The following is a 25,408-nucleotide window of genomic DNA, read 5'->3' as shown; positions in this document are numbered from 1 at the left end:
ATATAAGTTCTATTTATGTTCTATTTATAGCAAATGTAAAAGCTCTCTCTCAACAAAAAGCGTAATGAATAAAAGAAAAAGTAAAAAAAAAAATACTCTGTAGAGTAGAACACAGGAGAAGAAGGTTCAGCACTATTCAGCAATAAAAATAATTTAATAAATAAAGCTTATTAGTATGGTTGAACTGTATCATCAAAGATCAGCAGCAAAGACAATAGTTAATAAAATGGGATTAGATACATTTGAGTTATTTAACATTTACTTATTGCAGGTTTTCATCATATTCTTAGACTGCATTCCTTTTGGTGAAAAAATAAATCTGTTTTTTTAGGTGACTTGTCTGTCAATAAATGGGAAAACAAAGTAACTGGTATTACTTTTTTGAAGCAGAAACTCCTATATTGTCTTGTAAATCAAAAAGTAGTGTGTTACTTGACTAGTTACTTGAAAAAAGTAATCTCATGGCGTAACTCGTGTTATTGTAATGCGTTACCCCCAACACTGGAAATAACTTAAGTTTATATGGTTCCTGTATCAACAGAGTGTTGATGAAAATATATTTATTTTTTCAAACCAAAAGTTAATATTAACACAGTAATTCAAAAGATTCTCTGTTATAGCTCAGTTCATCAGAAGAGATCAGAAGCAGAGCCCAGCTGTGTGTCTATGAGGAGTGATGCTTCTTTGCCTTATCCAATTAATTTCATGAACCCTGACGAGTCTAGAGGTCATCCTCAAAATCTCAGGTACAATATTTAATTAGAAGACATAATAGAAATAATTTTTTGTTTGTTTCATCGTGATTATTTCATGATTTCATCTGGTATGTTATCATTTGCTCACACACTCTCTGTTATAGATCAGTTGATCAGAAGAGATCAGAAGCAGAGCCCAGCTGTGTGTCTATGCAGAGTGATGCTTCTTTGCCTTATCCAATTAATTTTAACCACAATAACAAAAGGTTTAACCTCAAGTATTACATTTTGTAAAATATATGATTATAGTATGAAATGTTAAATGTTAAATTAAACTGTCATAATTATACAGCACTATAATAAATTAATTTGAGCAGAAGTCTGGCTTGGAAATGCAGTAAATCCAAAGACGATGAGCAGATAAAGAGCACAGAGTAGAATTGTTTATTTACATTTATTGGTGATAAATTGGTTATGTGGTGATCTTGAGCAGGTTCATTTTTAATTAAGTCACATCTGTTAAGGTAATGTAAAAAATGTCACTGATGACAGAGTGTTTGATTCTTGATTCAAGGTCAATCCTGCAACACAGACCAGTAATAAAACCCTTCTGTAAGAAATATGACCAGTCTATGAATCAACCACAACACAACACGTATCCTGGAGTGAGGTAAACTGTGCGATGTTTTTAATGCAGTGCATCATCACACATTACTGAAATGCATTATTAATAACTTAAAAATTAAGACCCATTTCATAAATCCAATAATATATTCAGTGTTTCATAACACAGAAAACAAAAAAATGCATTTTACTCTGTTCATTCATCGCTTTAGCTCATGTAATAATGTGGTATTTTAATTTTCCAGGCAAGAAGTCCCCGACACGTTGAGATCAAATCTGCAGCAGAAGTTTGAGCGTCTGTATGAGGGAACAGCGATGCAGAGAAACTCAACACTCCTGAATGAGATCTACACAGAGCTCTACATCACAGAGAGTGAGAGTGGAGAGATCAGTAATGAGCATGAGGTGAGACAGATTGAGACACAATCCAGGAGAGAAGCAACTGAGGACACAGCCATCAAATGCAGTGACATCTTTAGACCTTTACCTGGACAAGACAAAGCCATCAGAACTGTGCTGACAAAGGGAGTCGCTGGCATTGGAAAAACAGTCTCTGTGCAGAAGTTGATCCTGGACTGGGCTGAAGGGAAAGAGAATCAGGACATCCAGATCATATTTCCACTTCCTTTCAGAGAAATCAATCTGATGAAGGACAAAACACTCAGTCTTTCAGATCTTCTTCATGTGTTTTTCCCTGAAACTAAAGAAATGGAAATATCCAGTGATGAATATAAAGTGTTGTTCATCTTTGATGGTCTGGATGAGTGTCGTCTGTCTCTGGACTTTAAGAGTAAAGTGAAACTGTGTAATATATCTGAATCAGCCTCAGTGGACGAGCTGCTGATGAACCTCATTGTGGGGAATCTGCTTCCCTCTGCTCTCATCTGGATCACCTCCAGACCAGCAGCAGCTGATCTCATCCCCTCTGAGTGTGTCCATCGAGTGACAGAGGTACGAGGCTTCAATCAGCCACAGAAGGAAGAATACTTCAGGAAGAGAATCAGTGATCAGAGTCTGGCCGACAGGATCATCTCACACCTGAAGTCATCAAGGAGTCTCTACATCATGTGCCACATCCCAGTGTTCTGCTGGATCTCGGCCGCTGTTCTGGAGAAGATGTTGAGTCGAGCAGAGAGTGGAGAGATTCCCAAGACTCTCACTCAGATGTACACACACTTCCTGATCCTTCAGACCGACATCAAACATGAGAAGGACTATGAGAAGAAGGTGAACAATGAAGACATGATCCTCAAACTGGGGAAAGTGGCTTTTGAGCAGCTTGTGAAAGGAAACCTGATCTTCTATGAGGAAGACCTGAGAGAGTGTGGCATTGATGTGAGAGAAGCATCAGTGTACTCAGGATTGTGCACTCAGATCTTCAGAGAGGAGCTGGGCTTGTATCAGGGGATTGTCTTCTGCTTTGTTCATCTGACCATTCAGGAACATCTAGCAGCTCTATATGTGCACCTCTCCTGGACAAACCACAACAGAAATGTGATTGAGTCCATCACCAAACAGAGTTTACTGTCTAAAGTGAAGAAACAGTTTAAACTCAGTTCATCAGAATATGTTTCATTATCTGAGCTGCATCAGAGAGCTGTGAAAGAGGCTCTACAGAGTAAAAATGGACATTTGGATCTTTTCCTGCGATTCCTTCTAGGTTTGTCAGTGGAGTCTCATCAGATTCTCCTTCAACGAATAATGAAGCTAAAAAGAAGCAGCTCTAACAGCAATGAGGAAACAGTCGAGTACATCAAGAAGAAGATCAGGACCATTGAGTCTCCAGAGAAATCCATCAATCTGTTCCACTGTCTGAATGAACTGGGTGATCGTTCACTAGTGGAGGAAATACAACAGTTTCTGAAATCTGGAAATTTAAGTGAAGCCAAATTCTCTTCATCTCAGTGGTCAGCTTTAGTTTTTGTGTTGTTGACATCAGAAGAGGAACTGAATCAGTTTCATCTTGATAAATTTGTTAAAGAAAAGAATAATCCTGAAAATATGAAAGTTCTTCAGAAGTTGCTGACTGTGATTAAAGAATCCAGATCAGTTCAGTAAGTATCACTGAGAACAATCTCTTCACTGTTAAAAAATAAAGAATATCTAAGTTAAAAGGTCATTAATCTTCAGTTCTGTAGCTTTTAGACATTTTGATGTTTTCAATACAGACACATTGTAAAATAGTTTTTAAGCATTTAAACAAAGTCTGAAAAGTCACAAATAAAGAATACAGGTTTTCAAATTATTATTTTTTTTAATTAACATGCAAAAGGAATTTCAATATTTCTCATCTGGCATAAAATACCATCAGAAATCAAAAGCAACCAAACAATTGGACAATCTACAGTAATTTATTAATTATAATTGTTATTTATATTTTTTGAGTTTTTAAATGTTACAGAAGGGCATCTGGAATAAAAAGATCTAGACTCAAACTTATATTAAAACACAAGAACTATCTGCCAGTTCACTGTCCAGTATGTGGATTATTTTTTAAATATGTTAAACCAGTTAGAAGTTTAGTTTAGAAATTTATTTCATTTTTACTCAATTACAATACAATTACAATTTCAAATTGTTGTTCATTTGCAAGTTTTTTTAATTGCTTTTTTTGATAGCTGATTGATAGTGTTTCACATGCATGATTTTCATCACTCTACAGGTTGAGAGATTGTGGTGTCACAGATGAAGGTTGTGCTGCTCTGGCTTCAGCTCTGAGATCAAACCCCTCACACCTCAGAGAACTGGATCTCTCTCTGAATAAACTAAGAGATTCTAGTATGAAGCTGCTCTCTGCTGTACTGGAGGATCATCACTGTAAACTGGAGAAACTGTGGTAAGATCATACTGTATATAACTCACACAATGTAGTGCAGTGTTTCCCAACCGTTTTTCTGCCGTGGCACAGATTTGATAAGTAAAAATAGTCTCTAGGTTACATATGTAACCCTAGTTCCTCGAGGGAATGAGACAGTGTGTCAAAACGCTTTGGGGAACGTGTTTAGCATGAGCGACTATGAATATCATATCTAATCTGTCTTATATAAGAGCGTGTCGTCACGGGCGGGGTGACGTAAGCAACCAGGAAGTTATGAAGGCACGAGTTGTACAGCTGGCTTCAGCTTCGAGTACCAGCAAGCGCCGGCAGGGGTGCCGGGGATATGGCCTCGAGACGCAGCGTCTCGTTCCCTCGAGGAACTAGGGTTAAATACGTAACCCTTTTCAAGAACTCGAGCTGTGTCGAAACGCTTTGGGGAACGAGTACCAACGCAGTCAGACTACCAAACCCCTGCCTAGTGTGTATCCGAAGAGCACAGCTTAGGACGAGAGGACTGAAGTGCCTGGAGTGACTGGCATGTCTAAGCCATAGAATCTTGCGAAAGTAGAAGGCATGGAGCACCCCGCAGCATTGCAGATGTCCAGCATGGACACACATGCTAGAAAGGCCTTGGAGGCCGTCGTACCTTTTTCTACTGTGTGCAGGACCCATTGAGATACATTTGGCAGTAGTTCCCACGCTGCTAAATAATCTACTAAGGGAATCAGTCTCTCGAGACTGACCTCTGGTGTAAGAGGCCCCCGCAAGGGCGGCGAGCGTCTCAGCCCCGCTACGCGCACGGGCAGAAAATACTGAGAACAATGCTCGCTGGGGGCCGATGCGCCCTTGAACACTGGCAGGGTTGGCAGACCGGCCCCCAGAGGGTGCTGAGGCGAGACGGGCACCGTGTAATGCGGTGTACACCGCTCTACCCCAGTAGGGGCTGCCCTCTGCAGTCGTGACCGAAACGTGTCAGGACTTCTTAACCGAGGGCCTCCCAGCCTGAAGTACGGCCCTCAGATCTGCCTTCGGCTGGGAAAACCCAGGTTCAGAGTGTTGCTTCAGCCTCCGGTCCCGACGTGGGGGAGCACGCGCGGCAACGCTCTGATGATAGACTGAGAGGGCTGCTCCCACCCAGCAGCCCCTCCAGTATATATAATTTCTCAGAGTGAGATAAATGTCATTATTTTCCTCAGAATTTAATGCAAACAAACAATCAGACGAGTAAACACGGTCTGCCTTGTTGATATAATTCATATCTAACTTCTCATAGTCAGATAAATACTGAATTTAATTTCTCAGAATTAATGCAGTTTACCAATCAGACAAGTAAAGACGGTCTGGTTTTTGTAAGATTCACATCAAAACTTATCAAAAATTATGTAATACACGCGTTGCCTCGGCAGCACGCGAGCTGCTTACACAAACAATATTAATCTCCTCGGAGATAAGTAGCTGCAGCTGCGAGTTCACAGAGGGGGAAAGAACCGCTGTGCGTGCTTCCGAACCTCGAGGATGAACTCTAAATCTAGGGAATACAGGTGGAGATAGGCAGAGCCGTCTTCGACCGTCCTTAGATATGCGAGAAGCACAGTCAGCCCCCTTATTTTTTTTCCGAAAACTGACTGCATGAGCTGCGCTACTCATTAATAATGCTCGTTATACAATTAGGCATAATATGCTTGTGAAACTGATGCTTGTGTTACTGTTTTCTGTGCAACTGATGTTTATGCAGCTTATGTTGTGCAACTGCGAGCTCATCGACGCTCTCAGTTTCAATCTCCTTGGAGAAAAAAAAAAGGCGGTGCATCACAAGCGTCACTCGGGGGGAAGGAACGCAGCACTCGGGCTTACGGACCCAGAGATCGGGCAGATCTGGCGGGTGAGGTAGGAGATAGGGACGCACCCGTCTCCATACCCTCCAGTAGATCTTATCTGCGAACCCAGCGAGTGCAGGCGCCGCTCCGCCTCGGCAAGAGCGGGACCGACACCGCAAGGAACGCTGGCGAAGACTCCCTCTCGAGAGAGTCCTCCGGGATTCGAAGCGTCCACATTGGCTTGTATCAGTGAAGGAAGTCGGCTCCCTCAAGAGCCGAACAGCGTGCCTCGATCCCAGACAAGACCGCGTATTCCCACTTGTGATGAACACACGATCTGGATTCGCCTTTCAGATGTCTCATCTTAGCTTTGCTCTTTGACTATTGCTTACTCTTTGAGGAGCTAATAGTGACAAATAACAAAAATTAAGACTGACAAGACAGAATGACATGCACACACAGAGCACTTGCTGAAATACGCGAAGCTGAAGCCAGCTGCGCGGCTCGGGCCTTTATAGCTTCCTGGTCGCTTATGTCACCCTGCCCATGACATCATGCTCTCATATAAGACAGATTAGATATGATATTCTGAGTCGCTCATGCTAAACACATTCCCCAAAGCATTTCGACGCAGCTCGAGTTCCTGAAGAGGAACCCATGGCACACCACTAAGCACTAATAATAAAACTAAATAAAAAATCCTCACAATAATTAAAGTTCATTGTCAGAGTTGGTATTTTGGCTTCATAAATGATCAAACACTTGCACTTTACCCTTAAAAAAAATCATGCTCAAATGGTGTTAACAGGGTTTTTGAGGAGTGAATATCAGAGGTAGGCGTGTGTTTTTTCAATCATTAGAATGAGCAGTTAATGTCACAACCGGGATACAGGAAAACACGGTGAGAGATCCAAATGCGGGTATGTCTTTTATTAGGGGTAATCCAAATCGTAAACAGTCCATGCAGGGGTCAAAACTAAAGAAGCAATCCAAACAATACTAGACAGTCACAAACACACGGGCAAGAACAAGACTAGAATTTGAGGGGAAAGCTCTACAAGGATGCCGTGCTACATACTAAGACAGACAGGGTATAAATACAAAGGGAGATGACAAACGCTAATGGGGAATTGACTGAGTGCAATGATTAATGATTAGTGACAGCTGAGTGCAATGCGAGACAGAGATCATGGGGAATGTGGTTCAGGAAGTGACAGACACTGTGGGGAAGGTGGACATCTAGTGGTTACCCAGGGAACACAAACCAGACACTGTGACAATACCCCCTCACTACGGAGCGGCTTCCAGACTCTCCAAGACATGACTGACAAAACAAGACCAGGAGGGAGGTGGACAGGTGGAGGCTCAGGGGGAGGGACGGAGGGCTAGGTAAAAAAAAAGAAAATAATATTGGGGAAACCAGAGACAAGAGGAACATGTAAGGCCGGGGAACAGAGACCAGAAGTGCAACACAAAACCAAAAAACAACAACAACAACACAACAAGAGATCAGGGCGGGTCAGGGCGTTCAGGAACCCAGGACAGCGCCGACCGGGCAGGACCCCAAGGCGGATCAGAAGACCACCACGTCCGTGTGGCCGAGACCGGAGCCCCCGAGGGCGGAGCAGAAGACCACCACAACCGTGTGGTCAGGACGGAAGCCCCCCGGGGCAGAGCAGAAGACCACCACGTCTGTGTGGTCGAGACCAGAGCCCCCCAGTGCAGAGCAGAAGACCACCACAACCGTGTGGCCGAAACCGAAGCCCACCAGGACGGCTCTGAAGACCGCCACAGTGGGATCGGACTGGCAGGAGAGCAAGTCTGGTTGGGCAAGTCTGAAACAAAGAACATGAACAAGTTAACGGTAGCCTCCCTGGCCACGACAGGATCAGTCGGGCACTCAGAGAGTTCGACTGAGATGTGACGAGGCTCTGGAAGTTCCGCAGAGGCGAGGAAAGACTCTGGTAGATCAGCCAAGACGTGACGAGGCTCTGGAAGTTCCACAGAGGCGTGGAGAGACTCTGGTAATCCAGACGAGACGAGGAGAGGCTCCAGTAGTTCAGCAGAGACATGGAGAGTCTCTGGTAATCCCATGGTGTTTAGACTGGATTCCAGAAGATCAATGCTGACTTGACTCTGCTCCTGAAGATCATTGGTGGCCTGACTCTGCTCATTAAGATCATTGGTGACATGTATTTGTTCATGGAGATCATTGGTGACTTGCATTTGTTCATGGAGATCATTGGTGACTTGCATTTGTTCATGAAGATCAATGGTGACTTGCCTTTGTTCATGAAGATAGTCGGTGACTTGTATTTGTTCATGAAGATAGTCGGTGACTTGACTTTGCTCATGAAAAACACTGGTGACTTGACCTTGTTCACGAATTTCACCGGTGACTTGGCTTGACTCTGGAGGGTCAACGGTGACTAGCGCTGACTCTGGAAGGTCAACGGTGACTAGCCCTGACTCTGGAAAGGTCAACGTGACTAGCCCTGACTTGGGAGGGTCAACGGTGACTGGCCCTGACTGGGGAGGGTCAACGGTGACTGGCCCTGACTCGGGAGGGTCAACGGTGACTAACCCTGACTCTAGAGGGTCCACGAGCACCTGACTCGACTCTGGAGAGTCCACTGGAACCTTACTCGACTCTGGAAAGTCCACGGGAATCTGACTCGACTCTGCTGAACAAGCAGCTATCTTGTGCCATGACTCTGGGTTGGCGGCCACCTTGTGCAGTGGCAATGGGCTGGCGGCCATCTTGTACTGTGGTGCTGGCTCAGCAGATGTGATGTGAACAGTCTCTGGATCAGCAGACGTGACGTGAACACTCCTGGGAATCTTTAGGATCTTGTTCAGCATGGAAAAATAATCCAAGAATGTCTCAGTGGCCATCTTGGGCAGTGGCGCTGGGCTGGTGGCCATCTTGCCTCGTGCCGCGGGGGTGGCGACCACTTTGTGCTGTGGCGCTGGGCTGGCGTCCATCTTGCCTCTTGGCGCTGGGCTGGTGGCCATCTTGTGCAGTGTTGCTGGGCTGGCGGCCATTCTGCGCAGTGGCTCTGGGCTGGCGGCCATCTTGTTCTGTGGCGCTGGGCTGGCGGCCATCTTGTGCAGTGGCGCTGGGATTGTGGCCATCATGGGCAGTGGCGCTGGCTCGGCGGACGTGCGCTTCTTTTCCCTTCTCGGTGGCTCTGAACCGTCCCAGATAAGCCCGGGACGAAGTGGGGCCATGGTGGAGAGCGATGCTGAGCCTACTCTCGACCACCCCCTTCTTGGCGACCTCCCCTGGTCCCGCGAAACACGACCAGGCGGGTTCCCTCAAAACGATTGCTTCTCTCCCGCTCGGTGGCTGGGGAAGAAACATCAACCGACATACCGCTGGATCTCGCTGTGACGGAGCCCTTCTGTCACGGCCGGGATACAGGAAAACACGGTGAGAGATCCAAATGCGGGTATGTCTTTTATTAGGGGTAATCCAAATCGTAAACAGTCCATGTAGGGGTCAAAACCAAAGAAGCAATCCAAACAATACTAGACAGACACAAACACACGGGCAAGAATAAGTCTAGAATTTGACGGGATAACTCTACAAGGACTTGCTACATACTAAGACAGACAGGGTATAAATACACAGGGAGATGACAAACGCTAATGGGGAATTGACTGAGTGCAATGATTAATGATCAGTGACAGCTGAGTGCAATGCGACACCGTGGGGAAGGAGGACATCTAGTGGTTACCCAGGGAACACAAACCAGACACTGTGACAGTTAATTTTAAGGCAGTAAATTAATTGCATTACATTTTCATCTATTTATAGGTTATAAAGTTTATTGTGGCTTTATGGACACTCATGTTTTCTTCTTGTTTATATTTGGCCAAAATTCCATGATATATAAGATTATCCGCTATGCACAGGATATTTAAAATGTACAACAGTGTATTGGCTACAACTAGATGACAAATAAGACTCTTCTCTGTTCTTTAAACACACAAAAACATTCTCCTTTATAGACCGTGTTTCTTGAGTAAAGGAAACACTGTACTTATTCAAACATCATTTATTGATTAATGTTTTATTGTGAAGAAGTAGACGTCTCACATTGTGTCAGGAATCGAGCCACGAATTGGCATGTTGATATCATGCATTTGTGAGTGAAATTAGACAGGCTTGGGGGTGGGGGGGCATGTGTCCGAAAAGGTTGAAACCCCTGTCCTAGTGTGGTTGGGAAACACTTATATATTGAATAGTGTCATCAATTAGGACTGATTTGCATAATACAGACATTTTGAATAAAGTACAGATATAGTGTATATAAGAAGTATTATTTATCCTGCTTGAATGAGACTTTGGATGTTTTGATGATCATGTTTAGTTTTTTGGTTTATTTTAGATCCATCATGATCCATCAAACATATTGATTTGTGCTTTAAATTTGTACTTTATCTTTAATAATGGATTCCCAGCTAAACTGATCTGATCTGAGAGAGTGAAGAGTGTGTCATTGTTCTCTACAGGTTGAGTGATTGTGGTGTCACAGATGAAGGTTGTGCTGCTCTGACTTCAGCTCTGAGATCAAACCCCTCACACCTCAGAGAACTGGATCTGTCTGGGAATAAAATAAGCGATTCAGTGAAGCTGCTTTCTGATGTACTACAGGATCCTCACTGTAAACTGGAGAAACTGTGGTAAGATTTCTCTGATAGTCACATGTCTTTGTCCTCAGTAAACCATAATTCAATATACATTCTAAGAATAAAATCATCAATGTTCCGTAAACACTCTATATTTCCGCAGAATTTACTCTGATTAAGTTCATTTCAATCATTTCCGTTACATCACATTCTTTGCTTATGATAGTTTGATCAATAATGAACTTTCAGATAACATGTAAAATAGTAATCCAGAGTCTCTGTGACTTACTGCAGGATGAATATCTCAGAGGTTTAGAGTTGAACAGACAAGAGTCTGAATGTGTTTAGTTTTAACTCAGTATTACAGTGATCAATGAGTGAATGAAAGTTATAATCACTTCAGTGTTCAGCATTATCATTGATAAAAGACCCTCAAGACCTGTAAAACCACAAGCAGTATTTTTTATTTTATATAATTATTTGCTACTCTATCAGCAGGTTCATGTTCCTCTTATATCAGGGAGGTAAACTCGGTCCTGGAGGGACACAGTCCTGCAGAGTTTAGCTCCAAACCCAATTAAACACAGCTGAACACAGGGCACGATCATGACATGGAGCGATTTAAAGTCCTCCTCAGTTGAAATCGTGTTCTGGGGAGAGCAGTGTTTCGTCTGGGTCTCCCTCTGCTCTAGTGTCCTGTTCACCGGTGTGTTAATCCAGTCTTTCTGAACACAGTAATCAGTGTCTTCAGGATCATTAGAAAGTTACAGAAGGTGAGTTTAATCAGGGTTGAAGCTAAACTCTGTGATCCTCCAGGACCGATCACATCCCTTGTTCAGCTCTGTCTTATTTCCTGAGAAAAGCCTTATTTAAGAAAAGAAAGTTAATCAAAGTAGAAAATAAACACCAAAGACAATAAAGCTGGAGATAAACAGGTGATGAGTCAGTAGAAAAGTTCACTAACATGATCTCAATGCTTGTGTAGGCAATAGTTCTTACTCTGTACATTAAGACCTTGAGAATTTCAATTGAGTTTAAAACATTTCTATTGAGTTTTAATCTGCCAGATGAGACCAAACATGACCAAAGTCTGTGTTTGATCACAAGATTTAATAAATGAGATGTAACTGGGAATACATGGCTCCTGTAAAGCAGATGTCCTCCTGTAGGTGTTTATTAGAGGAGCAAGTGACTGTTTCTCCACACAGATCCGTCTTTATATCACTATGAAACAATATCTCACATTCAGCTCTGTGTGTCTGTTCAGTCCTGAAGCACATGACAGTTTCAAACAGCAGCATTGAGCATCAACATGCAGAAATCTCATTCTGTCAGCAGCAGTATGTGGCAATGCTTGTCATTATATCTCCTCTCCTGCTCTGAGACCAGAGTCAATAACAAACTACACACACTTCAACTACAATTCACATTGTGTCATTGTTCTCTACAGGTTGAGTGATTGTGGCATCACAGATGAAGGTTGTGCTGCTCTGACTTCAGCTCTGAGATCAAACCCCTCACACCTGAGAGAACTGGATCTGTCGTTGAACAAACTAAGATATTCAGTAAAGCTGCTTTCTGATGTACTACAGGATCCTCGCTGTGAACTGGAGAAACTGAGGTAAGATAATGTATGACTCTCACATCAAGAACATTTAAAGTAAATATGAAGGGTTCACCCTCAGATTTTTAGTATTAAAATAAACAGCATTGCAAAAGTAAATGGTTTTGATGTTCACTGTAGTTTATATGTACAGTAGAGGATATCTGCATTTGTTACAGAAGCAATTACATGAATACCATCAAGTGAAAAATCTAACTGAAGATAAACAAAATACAATTTTAAATAACAGAACGGTTTCAAGTTCTCACAAACAGAAACTGTCTGTATGCATTTGTCAACTTTATTCACTCCACAATGAACTAGAGATGCTCCAATCAGTCTTTTTTGTCTCCAACACTGATTCTGACACCGGGGTTCAGTATCATCCTATACAGATCCTGATCTCATACCAGTGCAGTTTTTATTCTTTTAAATCCATGTAGAATTCGTATTTCTCTGTGTGTTGAACTGATAATCACTCTTTTCACATTCAACTAAATACAGACTAATTGAAAAAAAAATATGGAAAAACAAAAATAAACTAGTTTATAATTCAGCAGTTAATGTTATTTAAAAAGGTCAGTACACACAAAAAAAAAAGGAAAAGAAAAAAATACGTTATTTAGTGGGGAATAAATAAGAGTGTACATAGCACTAAATCTGGTAAAATGTTGCATGTTGCTATTTGTATTATAATAGAATCCATTCATGAAAAACAATATACAGATTCCGAAAAAGTTGGAAAACTGCACAAATTGTGAGTAAAAAAGGAATGGAATAATTTACAAATCTCATAAACTTATATTTTATTCACAATATAATATAGATAATATATCAAATGTTGAAAGTGAGACATTTTGAAATGTCATGCCAAATATTGGCTCATATTAGATTTCATGAGTTACACATTCCAAAAACGTTGGGACAGGTCAAGTCAAGTCACCTTTATTTATATAGCTCTTTAAACAAAATACATTGCGTCAAAGCAACTGAACAACATTCATTAGGAAAACAGTGTGTCAATAATGCAAAATGATAGTCAAAGGCAGTTCATCATTGAATTCAGTGATGTCATCTCTGTTCAGTTTTTGGGGAAGTCGTGGCCTAATGGTTAGAGGGTTGGACTCCCAATCGAAGGGTTGTGAGTTCTAGTCTCGGGCCGGACGGAATTGTGGGTGGGGGGAGTGCATGAACAGCTCTCTCTCCACCTTCAATACCACGACTTAGGTGCCCTTGAGCAAGGCATCGAACCCCCAACTGCTCCCCGGGCGCCGCAGCATAAATGGCTGCCCACTGCTCCGGGTGTGTGCTCACAGTGTGTGTGTGTGTGTGTGTGTGTGTTCACTGCTCTGTGTGTGTGCATTTCGGATGGGTTAAATGCAGAGCACAAATTCTGAGTATGGGTCACCATACTTGGCTGAATGTCACTTCAATGTCACTTCACTTTAAATAGTGTCTGTGCATTGTTGAGTAATGCTAGTCCATCAATCATCATATGCTTCAAAGTTGTTGTTTTTACACCGTAAATAACATTTTGCTTTTCAAGCTGGAATAAGCTGATGGGCCAAATAGTCCATTGAGTGCTGAGACACTTGTTCTTTTCCCTAAATTAATGAAATATAAACTCTTATACTTAACCATGTATACACACACTCCATTAAGCCCCTATTTTACAAATAATAATGCAGTCTGGAGATGTTGGGATGAGTGGTCTACACATTTTTCCACCTCACTCTAAATAATCTATCCCTCATACTTGCATAACATTAGCAGTCTATTTATTTAGTGTTACAAGTTTAAGTCAGTATGTATATTAATGATACTATGGGACATATATAATGTAATTTAGTGGCGGCAGGTGCTGCATGCTGCTGGTACATGTACAGTCAGACAAAACCATGTGCACAGTCATCAAGGTGCAAGTGAGCGTACAGTCGTGGGAAATGTGTTCGGCAGTTAAAGACGTGATGCGACTCATCTGTGGAGTGTCTGTCATTGGAAACAATATGCTGAAAAACCACTGAATCATCAGAACACCGGCAGAAGGCTGCTCACAGCGCTTGGTCACGTGTCGCACCAGAACCGTTTTCTGGAACCGAAATTTAGAAATTACTCAAGGTTCCAACCGGTTTTTGGTTCCCAACCCTACCATAGACATTTATCTAAAATCCAGTCTTAGAGAGAGTTTATCGAGTTACCGAGCTGACTGTACTAACCGAATGTGATTAGATTAGATTAGATTAGATTAGATTAGATTAGATTAGATTAGATTAGATTAGATTAGATTAGATTAAACTTTATTGTCATTGCACATGTAGGTACAAGGCAATGAAATGCAGTTAGCATCTAACCAGAAGTGCAATAAGCAGTAAGTACAGAATATACAAGGTCTATAATATGTACAATAACTATACAGATAAGTATTATGGACATAATTTACAGATAATAAATACTATTAGCATGATATACAGATAGGTGTACTATGAACATACTATACAGATGGATTATGTAAAAGTGTATGTACACTATAGGCAGAACTATGAACATAATTTACATTATTGCAATGGACAGTAAAGTACATAAAAAATATTTTAGTGTGCAAATGGATTATACAGTGTTCCTGGATGATCAGACAGTAGTGCAAGTAATAACAAGTTACTGTTTTTTGCTTGTTGTGAATAAATCAGTCAGAGTGTTGAAGAGGGGGAGGAGTCTATTTGTGTGGTGTGGGGGGGGGGTATTGAGGGGTGTCAGAGGGCAGAGTTCAGCAAGGAGACAGCTTTAGGGAAAAAGGTGTTCCTGAATCTTGTGGTTCTTGTCCGGAGGCTCCTGAAGCGCCTCCCGGAGGGCAGGAGATTAAACAGTCCATGGCCAGGGTGAGAGGAGTCCTTGAGAATGCTCCGAGCTCGACGTAGACAGCGTTTCCTCTGGATGTCCTCAAAAGCAGGAAGTGGTGTTCCTGTGATGCGTTGGGCAGTTTTCACCACCCTCTGCAGTGCCTTGCGGTCAGCCACTGAGCAGTTCCCATACCAGACTGTGATGCAACTGGTCAGGATGCTCTCGATCGCACACCGGTAAAAGTTCACCAGGATGGATGAAGACAGCTGGTTCTTCTTCAGTGTCCTGAGGATGAAGAGGCGCTGGTGAGCCTTCTTGACCAGGCTGGAGGTGTTTGTGGCCCAGGACAGTTCCTTCGAGATGGTGGTTCCCAGGAACTTGAAGCTGGAGACACGTTCATCAACCATCCCATTAATGTGGATGGGGTCATGAGTGCTTCCTTTCTTCTTCCTGAAGTCCACAATGAGCTCCTTGGTCTTATTGGTGTTAAGGAGCAGGTTATTGTCAGCGCACCATGTGGCCAGGTGCTGTACCTCTTTCCTGTAGGCAGTCTCATCGTTGTCTGTGATGAGGCCAATCACCGGGGTGTCATCTGCAAACTTAATGATGGAGTTGGATCCATGCACAGGCTTGCAGTCGTGGGTGTAAAGGGAGTAAAGGAATGGGCTCAGCACACAGCCCTGTGGTACACCAGTGTTAAGTGTGATTGTGTTGGAGTGGGTGTGGCCTGACCGAACATGCTGAGGCATGTTGGTCAGAAAGTCCATAATCCAGTTGCAGAGGGAGGTGTTAATGTCCAGGTCTCCAAGTTTTGTGGTCAGCTTGGAGGGAATGACGGTGTTAAATGCTGAACTGAAGTCAACAAACAACATCCTAACATACGTGTTGTTATGGTCCAGCTGTGTGAGGGCAGAGTGCAGCACTGTGCATACTGCATCCTCTGTGCTCCTATTTCTGCGGTAGGCAAATTGGTGTGGGTCCAGTGTGGGTGGGAGGCAGTCTTTGAGGTGTGCTAGGACCAGTTGCTCGAAGCACTTCATAATGATGGGTGTGAGTGCTACGGGGCGATAGTCATTGAGGCACGTTGGGGAGGAGTGTTTTGGTACTGGCACAATGGATGTGGACTTAAAACATGTTTGCACAGTTGCTTGGGTGAGGGACAGGTTGAAAATTTCTGTGAAGACCCCTGCAAGCTGCTCTGCACATGCCCTAAGCACACGTCCAGGAATGCCATCAGGGCCAGCAGCCTTGCGTGCATTGATCCGGCTCAGTGCAGTGTGGACATCTGTGGAGGTGAGTTTGAGAGGTTGGTGGTCTGCTGAGGCTTAGATTTTGGTGGCCGTCTCCTTGCTGTCGCTGTTGAAGCGAGCATAAAAGTAATTTAGCTCGTTAAGGAAGGAGACGTCCGTGACTGATGGAGTGGAGTTGCTGATTCTGATTATGGTATGTTGTTATCTGTTTTTCTGTTGTTACACTGTCAGTGGTGGAGTTGATGTGATCCAGTACAGAGTAGGTGTAGATATCAATGTCCGTGTGAGAGCCACAGGCAGCCTGTGAAGCAAACATACTCCAGTCAGTGTGTTGAAACCTGTCTTGAAGTAAAGAGTCTGCTCCAGTTGGCCACACTTTGCTGGTCCTCACTGATGGCTTCACACGGTTGATGAGGGGTGAATACTTAGGGGTGAGAAACAAAGAAAGGTGATCAGACTGTCCGAGGTGGGGGAGGGGGCTCGCGATGTAAGCTCCATTAATGTTCGTATAAACATGATCCAAAGTTTTGTCTCCTCTGGTGTGACAGGAAACATGCTGGTGAAATTTGGGGAGTACTGTTTTTAATTTGCAGTGATTAAAATCCCCCGCGACAATAAAAGCAGCCTCCGGGTGAGCAGTCTGTTGTTTACTAATGGCTGCATGAAGTTCGTACAAAGCAAGCTTGGCAATAGCATCCGGTGGAATATAGACTGCGGTTATTATGGTGGAAGTGAACTCCCGTGGCAGATAAAAAGGTCTACATTTAACCATGAGAAACTCTAGGTTAGCTGAGCAGTGTCTCCCAACAATGACAGTGTTCGTACACCAAGCTTTGTTGACATAAATGCACAATCCACCACCTCTTGTCTTGCCGTAGTCATCTGCCGTTCTATCTGCCCGGAACATGTAGCGTCCGGCTAGCTCAATAGCATTGCTGGGTATGTCGCTGCGTAGCCATGTTTCTGTGAAAACAATGACATTGCAGTCCAGAAGTCTCTTACTGTGGGTGATGCGGAGTCGTAACTCATCCATTTTGTTCACTAGTGACCGCACATTAGCGAGGAAAATGCTGGGTAAAGAGAGCCGGAGCGGTGTTAGCTTTAGCTTGGCTCTTAGTCGGGTGTATGATGTTAAAGCAAAGCTGTTCAGTACGAACAGACCCGAGATGAGCAGGAATAATACTGCAAAATTGCAAAAACTGGAGAGACGCTGAGCGTCGCGATGTGTTCGCGCCGCCATCTTGGTCTTGGTGTGATCAGGGTTTGATTGATGAATGATGACAGCCGCAGCAGAGAAAATAGTTTGTGTGAAATTTAAGGACTTACGATAGCTTAATATGACGTAAAATTCAATATATGTCTCCAGAACACTTAGAATGTAGTGCATGAAAACTTAAATGTGCTTTAAAATGTTTTTGTGTGGCTTAACAGTAACAGAATAGTTTAAGAACAATATCAGATCTAGACAGGCCCTGTCTGACCGATACCTGATCCGACAGAAAATGGCAGTATGAGTATCGAAATTGGTGCTTCCCTACTGTAAACAATGTTAAAAATGTTAGAAGATTTTTTTTTTTTTAACACAGGAGTCTTTAAATACTGAATGTTATATGTAGATGTTTTATGATCATGTTTTGTGTTTGACCTTAATTAATAATTTATTCACAACTAATCTGATCTGATCTGAGAGACTGAAGAGTGTGTCATTGTTCTCTACAGGTTGAGTTATTGTGGCGTCACAGATGAAGGTTGTTCTGCTCTGGCTTCAGCTCTGAGATCAAACCCCTCACACCTGAGAGAACTGGATCTGTCTCTGAATAAACTAAGGGATTCAGTGAAGCTGCTTTCTGATGTACTACAGGATCCTCGTTTTAAACTGGAGAAACTGTGGTAAGATCTCTCTGATAGTCACATGTCTTTGTCCTGTGAAAAAAAAAATATTCTTTAATGTCAATTCTAGGAATATAAACACAAAAAAAGCAAAACGCATATATTTCAGCAGAATTGACTCTGATTAAGTTAATTTTATTCATTTCCATTACATCACATTCTTTGCTTATGATAGTTTGATTAATAATGAACTTTCAGATAACATGTAAAAGAGTAATCCAGAGTCTCTGTGACTTACTGCAGGATGAATATCTCAGAGGTTTAGAGTTGAACAGACAAGAGTCTGAATGTGTTTAGTTTTAACTCAGTATTACAGTGATCAATGAGTGAATGAAAGTTATAATCACTTCAGTGTTCAGCATTATCATTGATAAAAGACCCTCAAGACCTGTAAAACCACAACCAGTATTTTTATTTTATATATTTATTTGCTGCTCTATCAGCAGTTTCATGTTCCTCTTATATCAGGGAGAGGTAAACTCGGTCCTGGAGGGACACAGTCCTGCAGAGTTTAGCTCCAAACCCAATTAAACACAGCTGAACACAGGAAATCTCATTCTGTCAGCAGCAGTATGTGACAATGCTTGTCATTATATCTCCTCTCCTGCTCTGAGACCAGAGTCAATAACAAACTACACACACTTCCACTACAATTAATACTGTGTCATTGTTATCTACAGGTTGTATAATTGTGGTGTCACAGATGAAGGTTGTTCTGCTCTGACTTCAGCTCTGAGATCAAACCCCTCACACCTGAGAGATCTGGATCTGTCTGATAATATACTAAGAGATACAGTGAAGCTGCTTTCTGATGTACTACAGGATCCTCACTGTAAACTGGAGAAACTGAGGTAAGATCACGTATGACCCTCACATCAAGAACATTTAAAGTAAATATAAAGGGTTCAGCCTCAGCTTTTCAGTATTAAAATAAAAAGCATTGCAAAAGTCATTGCAGTAGAGTATCGGATATCTGCATTTGTTACAGAAGCAATTACATGAATACCATCAAGTGAAAAATCCAACTGAAGATAAACAAAATACAATCTTAATAACACAGAACGGTTTTAAGTTCTCACAAACAGAAACTGTCTGTATGCATTTCTGTCAACTTCATTCACTGCACAATGAACTAGAGATGCTCCAGTCTGTCTTTTTTGTCTCCAACACTGATTCTGACACCGGGGTTCAGTATTATCTGATACAGATCCTGATCTGATACCAGTGAGGTTTTTATTCTTTTAAATCCATGTAGAATTCATATTTCTCTGTGTGTGGAGCTGATAATCACTCTTTCAATATCAACTAAATACAGACTAATTCATTATAAATAATAATAAAAGAAAATAATATATATAAACAAAAATTATAAACTATGTTAGTGGGTAATTAATTTAGCAGCTAATTCTATAAAAAAAAAAAGTGCACAATTTTTTTATAAATCTGAATATATAGTGTAAAAAACCCTATTTAGTGGTGAACAAATAAAAGTGTAGCACTAAATCAAGTTGCATGTTGCTATTTGTATTGTTGTAGCCCATTCATGAACATCAATATATTTATATTTAAACAAATGCTATAAAATGAAAAGACATTTATTTTAAATTTATAGTGCATTATACGTATATTCAACTACACATAATGGAAAGGACAAAACAAATACATTGCAGCACAAAGCACTTACAGAATGAGCATCTGGTGCACAGAATGATTTAAATTTACATTTAATCATTTAGCAGACGCTTTTATTCAAAGCGACGTACAAATGAGAACAATAGAAGCAGTCAGGTCAACAAGAGAACAACAACAGTATACAAGTGCCATGACAAGTCTCAGTTAGTCTAGTATAGAACACATAGCCAGGTTTTTTTTGTTTTGTTTTTTTAAGAAAAGACAAGAAAAGGAAAAGTGCTAGTATTACTTGGTTAAGTGCTGTCGAAAAAGATGAGTCTTTAGATGTTTCTTGAAAATGACTAAAAACTCATCTGTACAAATTGAGATTGGGAGGCACAGTCGAGGAAAAGGTCCGTGAGAGTGATTTTGAACTTCTTTGGGATGGCACCACAAGGCGCCGTTCACTTGCAGAGTGCAAACTTCTGGAGGGCACATATGATTTAACCAGTGAGTTTAGGTATGTTGGTGCCGTGCCAGTGGTCGTCTTGTAGGCAAGCATCAGTACCTTGAATTTGATGCGAGCAGCTACTGGTAGCCAGTGTAACCTGATGAGGAGTAACGTGAGCTTTTTTGGCTCATTGAACACAACCCTTGCTGCTGCATTCTGGATCATTTGCAGAGGCTTGACAGTACATGCAGGAAGAGCCAGGAGAGCATTAAAATAGTCCAGTCTGGAGAGAACAAGAGCTCGGACAAGAAGTTGGGTTGGTTGCTCTGAGAGGAAGGGTCTAAACTTCCTAATGTTGTATAAGGCAAACCTGCAGGTCCGGGTCGTTGTAGCAATGTGGTCTGTGAAGCTCTACTGATGATCCATCACAACTCCTAGGTTTCTGGCTGTCCTCAAAGGAGTAATGGTTGACGAACCCAGCTGTATAGAGAAATTGTGATGAAGCAATGGGTGAGCTGGAATCACCAGGAGTTCTGTCTTCGTAAGGTTAAGCTGAAGGTGATGGTCATTCATCCAGCTAGAAATGTCACTCAGGCTGAAATGTGAGCAGCTACCGTCGGGTCATCAGGCTGGAATGAGAAGTAGAGTTGGGTGTCATCAGCATAGCAGTGATAAGAAAAGCCATGCTTCTGAATGACAGATCCTAATGACGTCATGTAGATGGAGAAGAGAAGTGGTCCAAGTACTGAGCCTTGAGGAACCCCAATAGCAAGGTGTTGTGACTTAGAAACATCACCCCTCCAAGACACACTGAAGGATCTGTTAGAGAGGTAGGACTTAACCCACAGGAGAGCAGTTCCAGAGATTCCCATCTTTCTGAGGGTGGACAGGAGAATCTGGTGATTAACAGTGTCAAAAGCAGCAGACAGGTCCAGTAAGATGAGTACCGAGGATTTTGAAGCTGCTCTTGCTAGTCGCAGGGCTTCAGTAACCAAGAGCAGAGCAGTCTCAGTTGAGTGGCCACTTTTGAAGCCAGATTGGTTGCTGTCCAGGAGGTTGTTCTGTACAAGGAACATAGAAAGCTGGTTGAACACAGCTCGCTCAAGTGTCTTTGCAATGAATGGAAGAAGGGATACCGGTCTGTAGTTTTCAAGAAGCGCTGGATTTAGAGATGGTTTCTTGAGCAGTGGGCTTACCCGAGCCTGCTTAAATGCTGAGGGAAATTTTCCAGAGTGAAGAGAGGAGTTGATAATGTAAGCGAAGGTATGACTGAAGAAGAGATTGCTTGAAGGAGGTGAGTGGGGATCGGATCAAGTGGACAAGTAGTGGGATGATTGGACAGGAGAAGTTTGGAGACGTCCGTCTCCGAGAGTGGGGAGAAGGAAGAGAAAGAGTGTGCGTCGGTCATTTGTGAAGTTGTCCGCAGTCTGTGGTGTGGAGAATTGGTCACTGAAAGTTCTTGTCTTATTTGTGAAGAAAGCGGCAAAGTCGTCCACTGTAAGTGATGGAGGAGGTGGTGGCGGCGGATTAAGAAGAGAAGAGAAAGTCTTGAAGACTGTCCGAGCGTCACAACAGCTGTTAATTTTGTTGTGGTAGTAAGATGTTTTAGCCGTGAAGACGTTTGCAGAGAAGGAAGGTAGAGTTTCTTGATTTTTGCCATTTCCTCTCTGCAGCCCCGAGTTTAGAGTGATGTTCACGGAGAACCTCAGACAGCCAAGGGGCAGATGGGGCAGTGTGTGCTGGTCTAGACAACAGTGGGCAAAAGTTGTCCAAGCAAGATGTTAAAGTGGAGCAAAGAGTGTCCGTAGCGCTGTTCGTGTCCAGAGCTGAAAACTGAGAGAGTGCAGGAAGCGAGGATGAAACCACAGAAGATGAGAGATGGAGAGAGTGAGCGTAGGTTCTGTCGAAAGGTGACCTGCGTTGGAGTGTGAGCCTCTTCAGGAGTAAGTGCTAGGTTAGCAGTAATGAGGAAGTGTTCTGAGGTGTGCAGTGGCACAACTGAAGAGTTTTTCACAGAGCAACAGCGCGTGTAGATGAGGTCCAGTTGGTTGCCTGATTTGTGAGTCGCTGTAGTAGACACTAGCTTGAGATCAAATGAGGTGATCAGAGTTTTGAAATCAGCAGCCTGGGGATTATCTAGGTGGATGTTGAAGTCACCAAGCAGTACCAGAGGAGTACCATCTTCAGGAAAGTTTGATAGCAGCACATCCAACTCCAAGAACTTTCCCAATTGACCTGGGGGACGATAAATGACCACAAAGTCGATTTTCAAGACAAAACACTTACAAGCTGCTGTCCTTCTCTGTAGCTCGGCTGTTTCATGATGCACTTGAAGCAGTCGATGTACGCAGCACTTCACATTAAAAAGTTCAGAGCACAAAGGGAAGAAATATTGATGTGTAGTGTATTATATCTGTGCAACAGTTGATTTTCTTTTAACAGATTTAAATTTCAGTAAGTGTGCACCTTTAAAACAATTTATAGTCTTTTCTACTCTCAGGTTTTGTTCTAACAGACATCCGTTATCAAGTAACATGATATCAAAACCATAGACATTTATCTACAATCAAGTCTAATAATGGGAACACTGAATGATCTTTGAGAGAGTTTTACTGAGCTGACTGTAGTAACTGAATGTGATCAGGATTTGAATGATGAATGATGACTGACAGCTGCAGCGGAGAAAAGAGTTTGTGAAATTTAAGTGAAATTTAAAGACTTCTATTTAACTAAAACTCACATTAAGCTATCATATGTCTTCAGAACACTTGGAATATAGTGAACAAAAACTTTATTGTGCTTTAAAATGTTTTTGTGTGGCTTAACACTAACAGAACAGTATACGAACAATATCAGATTTGGACAGGCCCTGTCTGACCGATACCTGATCTGGCAGAAAATTGCAGTATGAGTATCCAAATTGGTGCTTCCCTACTGTATACAATGTTAAAAATGTTAAAGTATTTCTAACACAGGGGTCTTTAAATACTGCGTGTTAAATTTAGATGTCTTATGACCATGTTTTGTGTCTGACGTCAATTAATAATGGATTCACAGCTAAACTGATCTGATCTGAGAGAGTGAAGAGTGTGTCATTGTTCTCTACAGGTTGAGAGATTGTGGCATCACAGATGAAGGTTGTGCTGCTCTGACTTCAGCTCTGAGATCAAACCCCTCACACCTGAGAGAACTGGATCTGTCTCTGAATAAACTAAGAGATTCAGTGAAGCTGCTTTCTGATGTACTACAGGATCCTCGCTGTAAACTGGAGAAACTGTGGTAAGATCTCTCTGATAGTCACATGTCTTTGTCCTCAGAAAACCATAATTTAATGTAAATTCTAAGAATAAAATAAGCTATTTTCAGTATACGAAATATATTTCATCAAAATTAACTCTGTTAATTTCATTTATTTCCATTACATCAAATGCTTTGTTTATGATAGTTTGATCAATAATGAACTTTCAGATAAGATGTAAAAGAGTAATCCAGAGTCTCTGTGACTTACTGCAGGATGAATATCTCAGAGGTTTAGAGTTGAACAGACAAGAGTCTGAATGTGTTTAGTTTTAACTCAGTATTACAGTGATCAATGACTGAATGAAAGTTATAATCACTTCAGTGTTCAGCATTATCATTGATAAAAGACCCTCAAGACCTGTAAAACCACAAGCAGTATTTTTATTTTATATATTTATTTGCTGCTCTATCAGCAGGTTCATGTTCCTCTTATATCAGGGAGAGGTAAACTCGGTCCTGGAGGGACACAGTCCTGCAGAGTTTAGCTCCAACCCCAATTAAACACAGCTGAACACAGGGCGGGATCATGACACGGAGCGATTTAAAGTCCTCCTCGGTTGAAATCGTGTCCCGTGGAGAGCAGTATTTCGTCTGGGCAGATGTCCTCCTGTAGGTGTTTATTAGAGGAGCAAGTGACTGTTTCTCCAGACAGATCTGTGCTTATATCACTATGAAACAATATCTCACATTCAGCTCTGTGTGTCTGTTCAGTCCTGAAGCACATGACAGTTTCAAACAGCAGCATTGAGCATCAACATGCAGAAATCTCATTCTGTCAGCAGCAGTATGTGACAATGCTTGTCATTATATCTCCTCTCCTGCTCTGAGACCAGAGTCAATAACAAACTACACACACTTCAACTACAATTAACACTGTGTCATTGTTCTCTCCAGGTTGTATAAGTGTGGTGTCACAGATGAAGGTTGTGCTGCTCTGACTTCAGCTCTGAGATCAAACCCCTCACACCTGAGAGAACTGGATCTGTCTCTGAATAAACTAAGAGATTCTAGTAAGAAGTTACTCTCTGATCTGGAGATGGATCCACATTATAATCTGGAGACATTACTCTATTGTGAGTGTTTGTTTATTTAAAGTTTCTAAATTGAGTAACAGACATCCTGTGTGTGTGATTGGAGAATATACGATAATAATTCAGCTCTACTTCAATCTCAATACTTTAAATCTCTTTTTAATATACAAATATTTTAATGTCTTACAGTGTATCTAGGTGATAGTAGTTGTTGATAATTTACTGTTATTAATCTCTGGCTGTAATGTGAATATACTGTGTGTTTTCTGAGCTGGATCTGCTGATGTGATGTGACAGCAGTAATGTCTCAGACTCATATGTGTCTGTCTGTGTGTTTTATTGTAGGACTCTCAGTGTTTAGACGTCAGTTCAGTTTCCTCAGGATCAGCTGATGGTGAATAAGGAGCCGCTTCAGAGACGTCACAGACACACAATCAACACAGACTGTGTGATGGGGACACAAGAATTTAGAGATGTTCATTTCGGTTCATTTTCCTGACTGACTCCTAACACTCATTAATAAATCACTGAATGTTAACCAACAAATTTAGAATGTTACATTAGATTTAAATTAAATTAGAATTAATATGTTTGTGACCCACTGAAAGTGAACCCTTAACAGTTTCTATTAATGTCTTATTATTATCTGAATGACCAAAACTCATATTCACTGTAATAAGGAAAAATAAAAATCAAGTGATTGCACACGGATCTCATGGGAAACATTTGTATTCCTGCAGAATGAGATCTTGATATATTTTTCTTTAAATACTTTTTTTTTTCTAGATGTTTATGTTGTTTATAACTAATAATTTTATAGCTGCTCATATTTTCTGCTTTGTATT

At 41.8% G+C, this 25,408-nt stretch overlaps 1 protein-coding gene across 2 annotated transcripts in view; it reads left to right on the top strand.

The window, feature by feature from the left end:
- The first annotated feature begins 1,198 nt into the window (after window positions 1-1,198).
- LOC127969946 (NACHT, LRR and PYD domains-containing protein 12-like) overlaps window positions 1,199-25,408 on the top strand; it is a 150,310-nt gene continuing 126,100 nt past the window's right edge. The window contains exons 1-8 of one of the 2 annotated variants that reach the window (XM_052572117.1): window positions 1,199-1,365; window positions 1,565-3,373; window positions 3,982-4,155; window positions 10,473-10,643; window positions 12,040-12,210; window positions 18,000-18,028; window positions 18,880-19,021; window positions 23,341-23,511. In XM_052572117.1, coding sequence (XP_052428077.1) covers window positions 1,232-1,365; window positions 1,565-3,373; window positions 3,982-4,155; window positions 10,473-10,643; window positions 12,040-12,210; window positions 18,000-18,028; window positions 18,880-19,021; window positions 23,341-23,511 — 2,801 coding nt within the window. In that variant the 5' untranslated portion in view covers window positions 1,199-1,231. Of the gene's footprint in view, window positions 1,366-1,564; window positions 3,374-3,981; window positions 4,156-10,472; window positions 10,644-12,039; window positions 12,211-17,999; window positions 18,171-18,879; window positions 19,022-23,340; window positions 23,512-25,408 lie in introns of both variants that reach the window. The other variant, XM_052572118.1, reaches the window with a different exon arrangement.

The sequence above is a fragment of the Carassius gibelio genome, chromosome B13 (assembly GCF_023724105.1).
Source record: "Carassius gibelio isolate Cgi1373 ecotype wild population from Czech Republic chromosome B13, carGib1.2-hapl.c, whole genome shotgun sequence".
NCBI lineage: Eukaryota > Metazoa > Chordata > Actinopteri > Cypriniformes > Cyprinidae > Carassius > Carassius gibelio.
The sequence above is the reverse complement of the archived record's forward strand: the minus strand, read 5'-3'. Positions and strand labels throughout refer to the sequence as shown.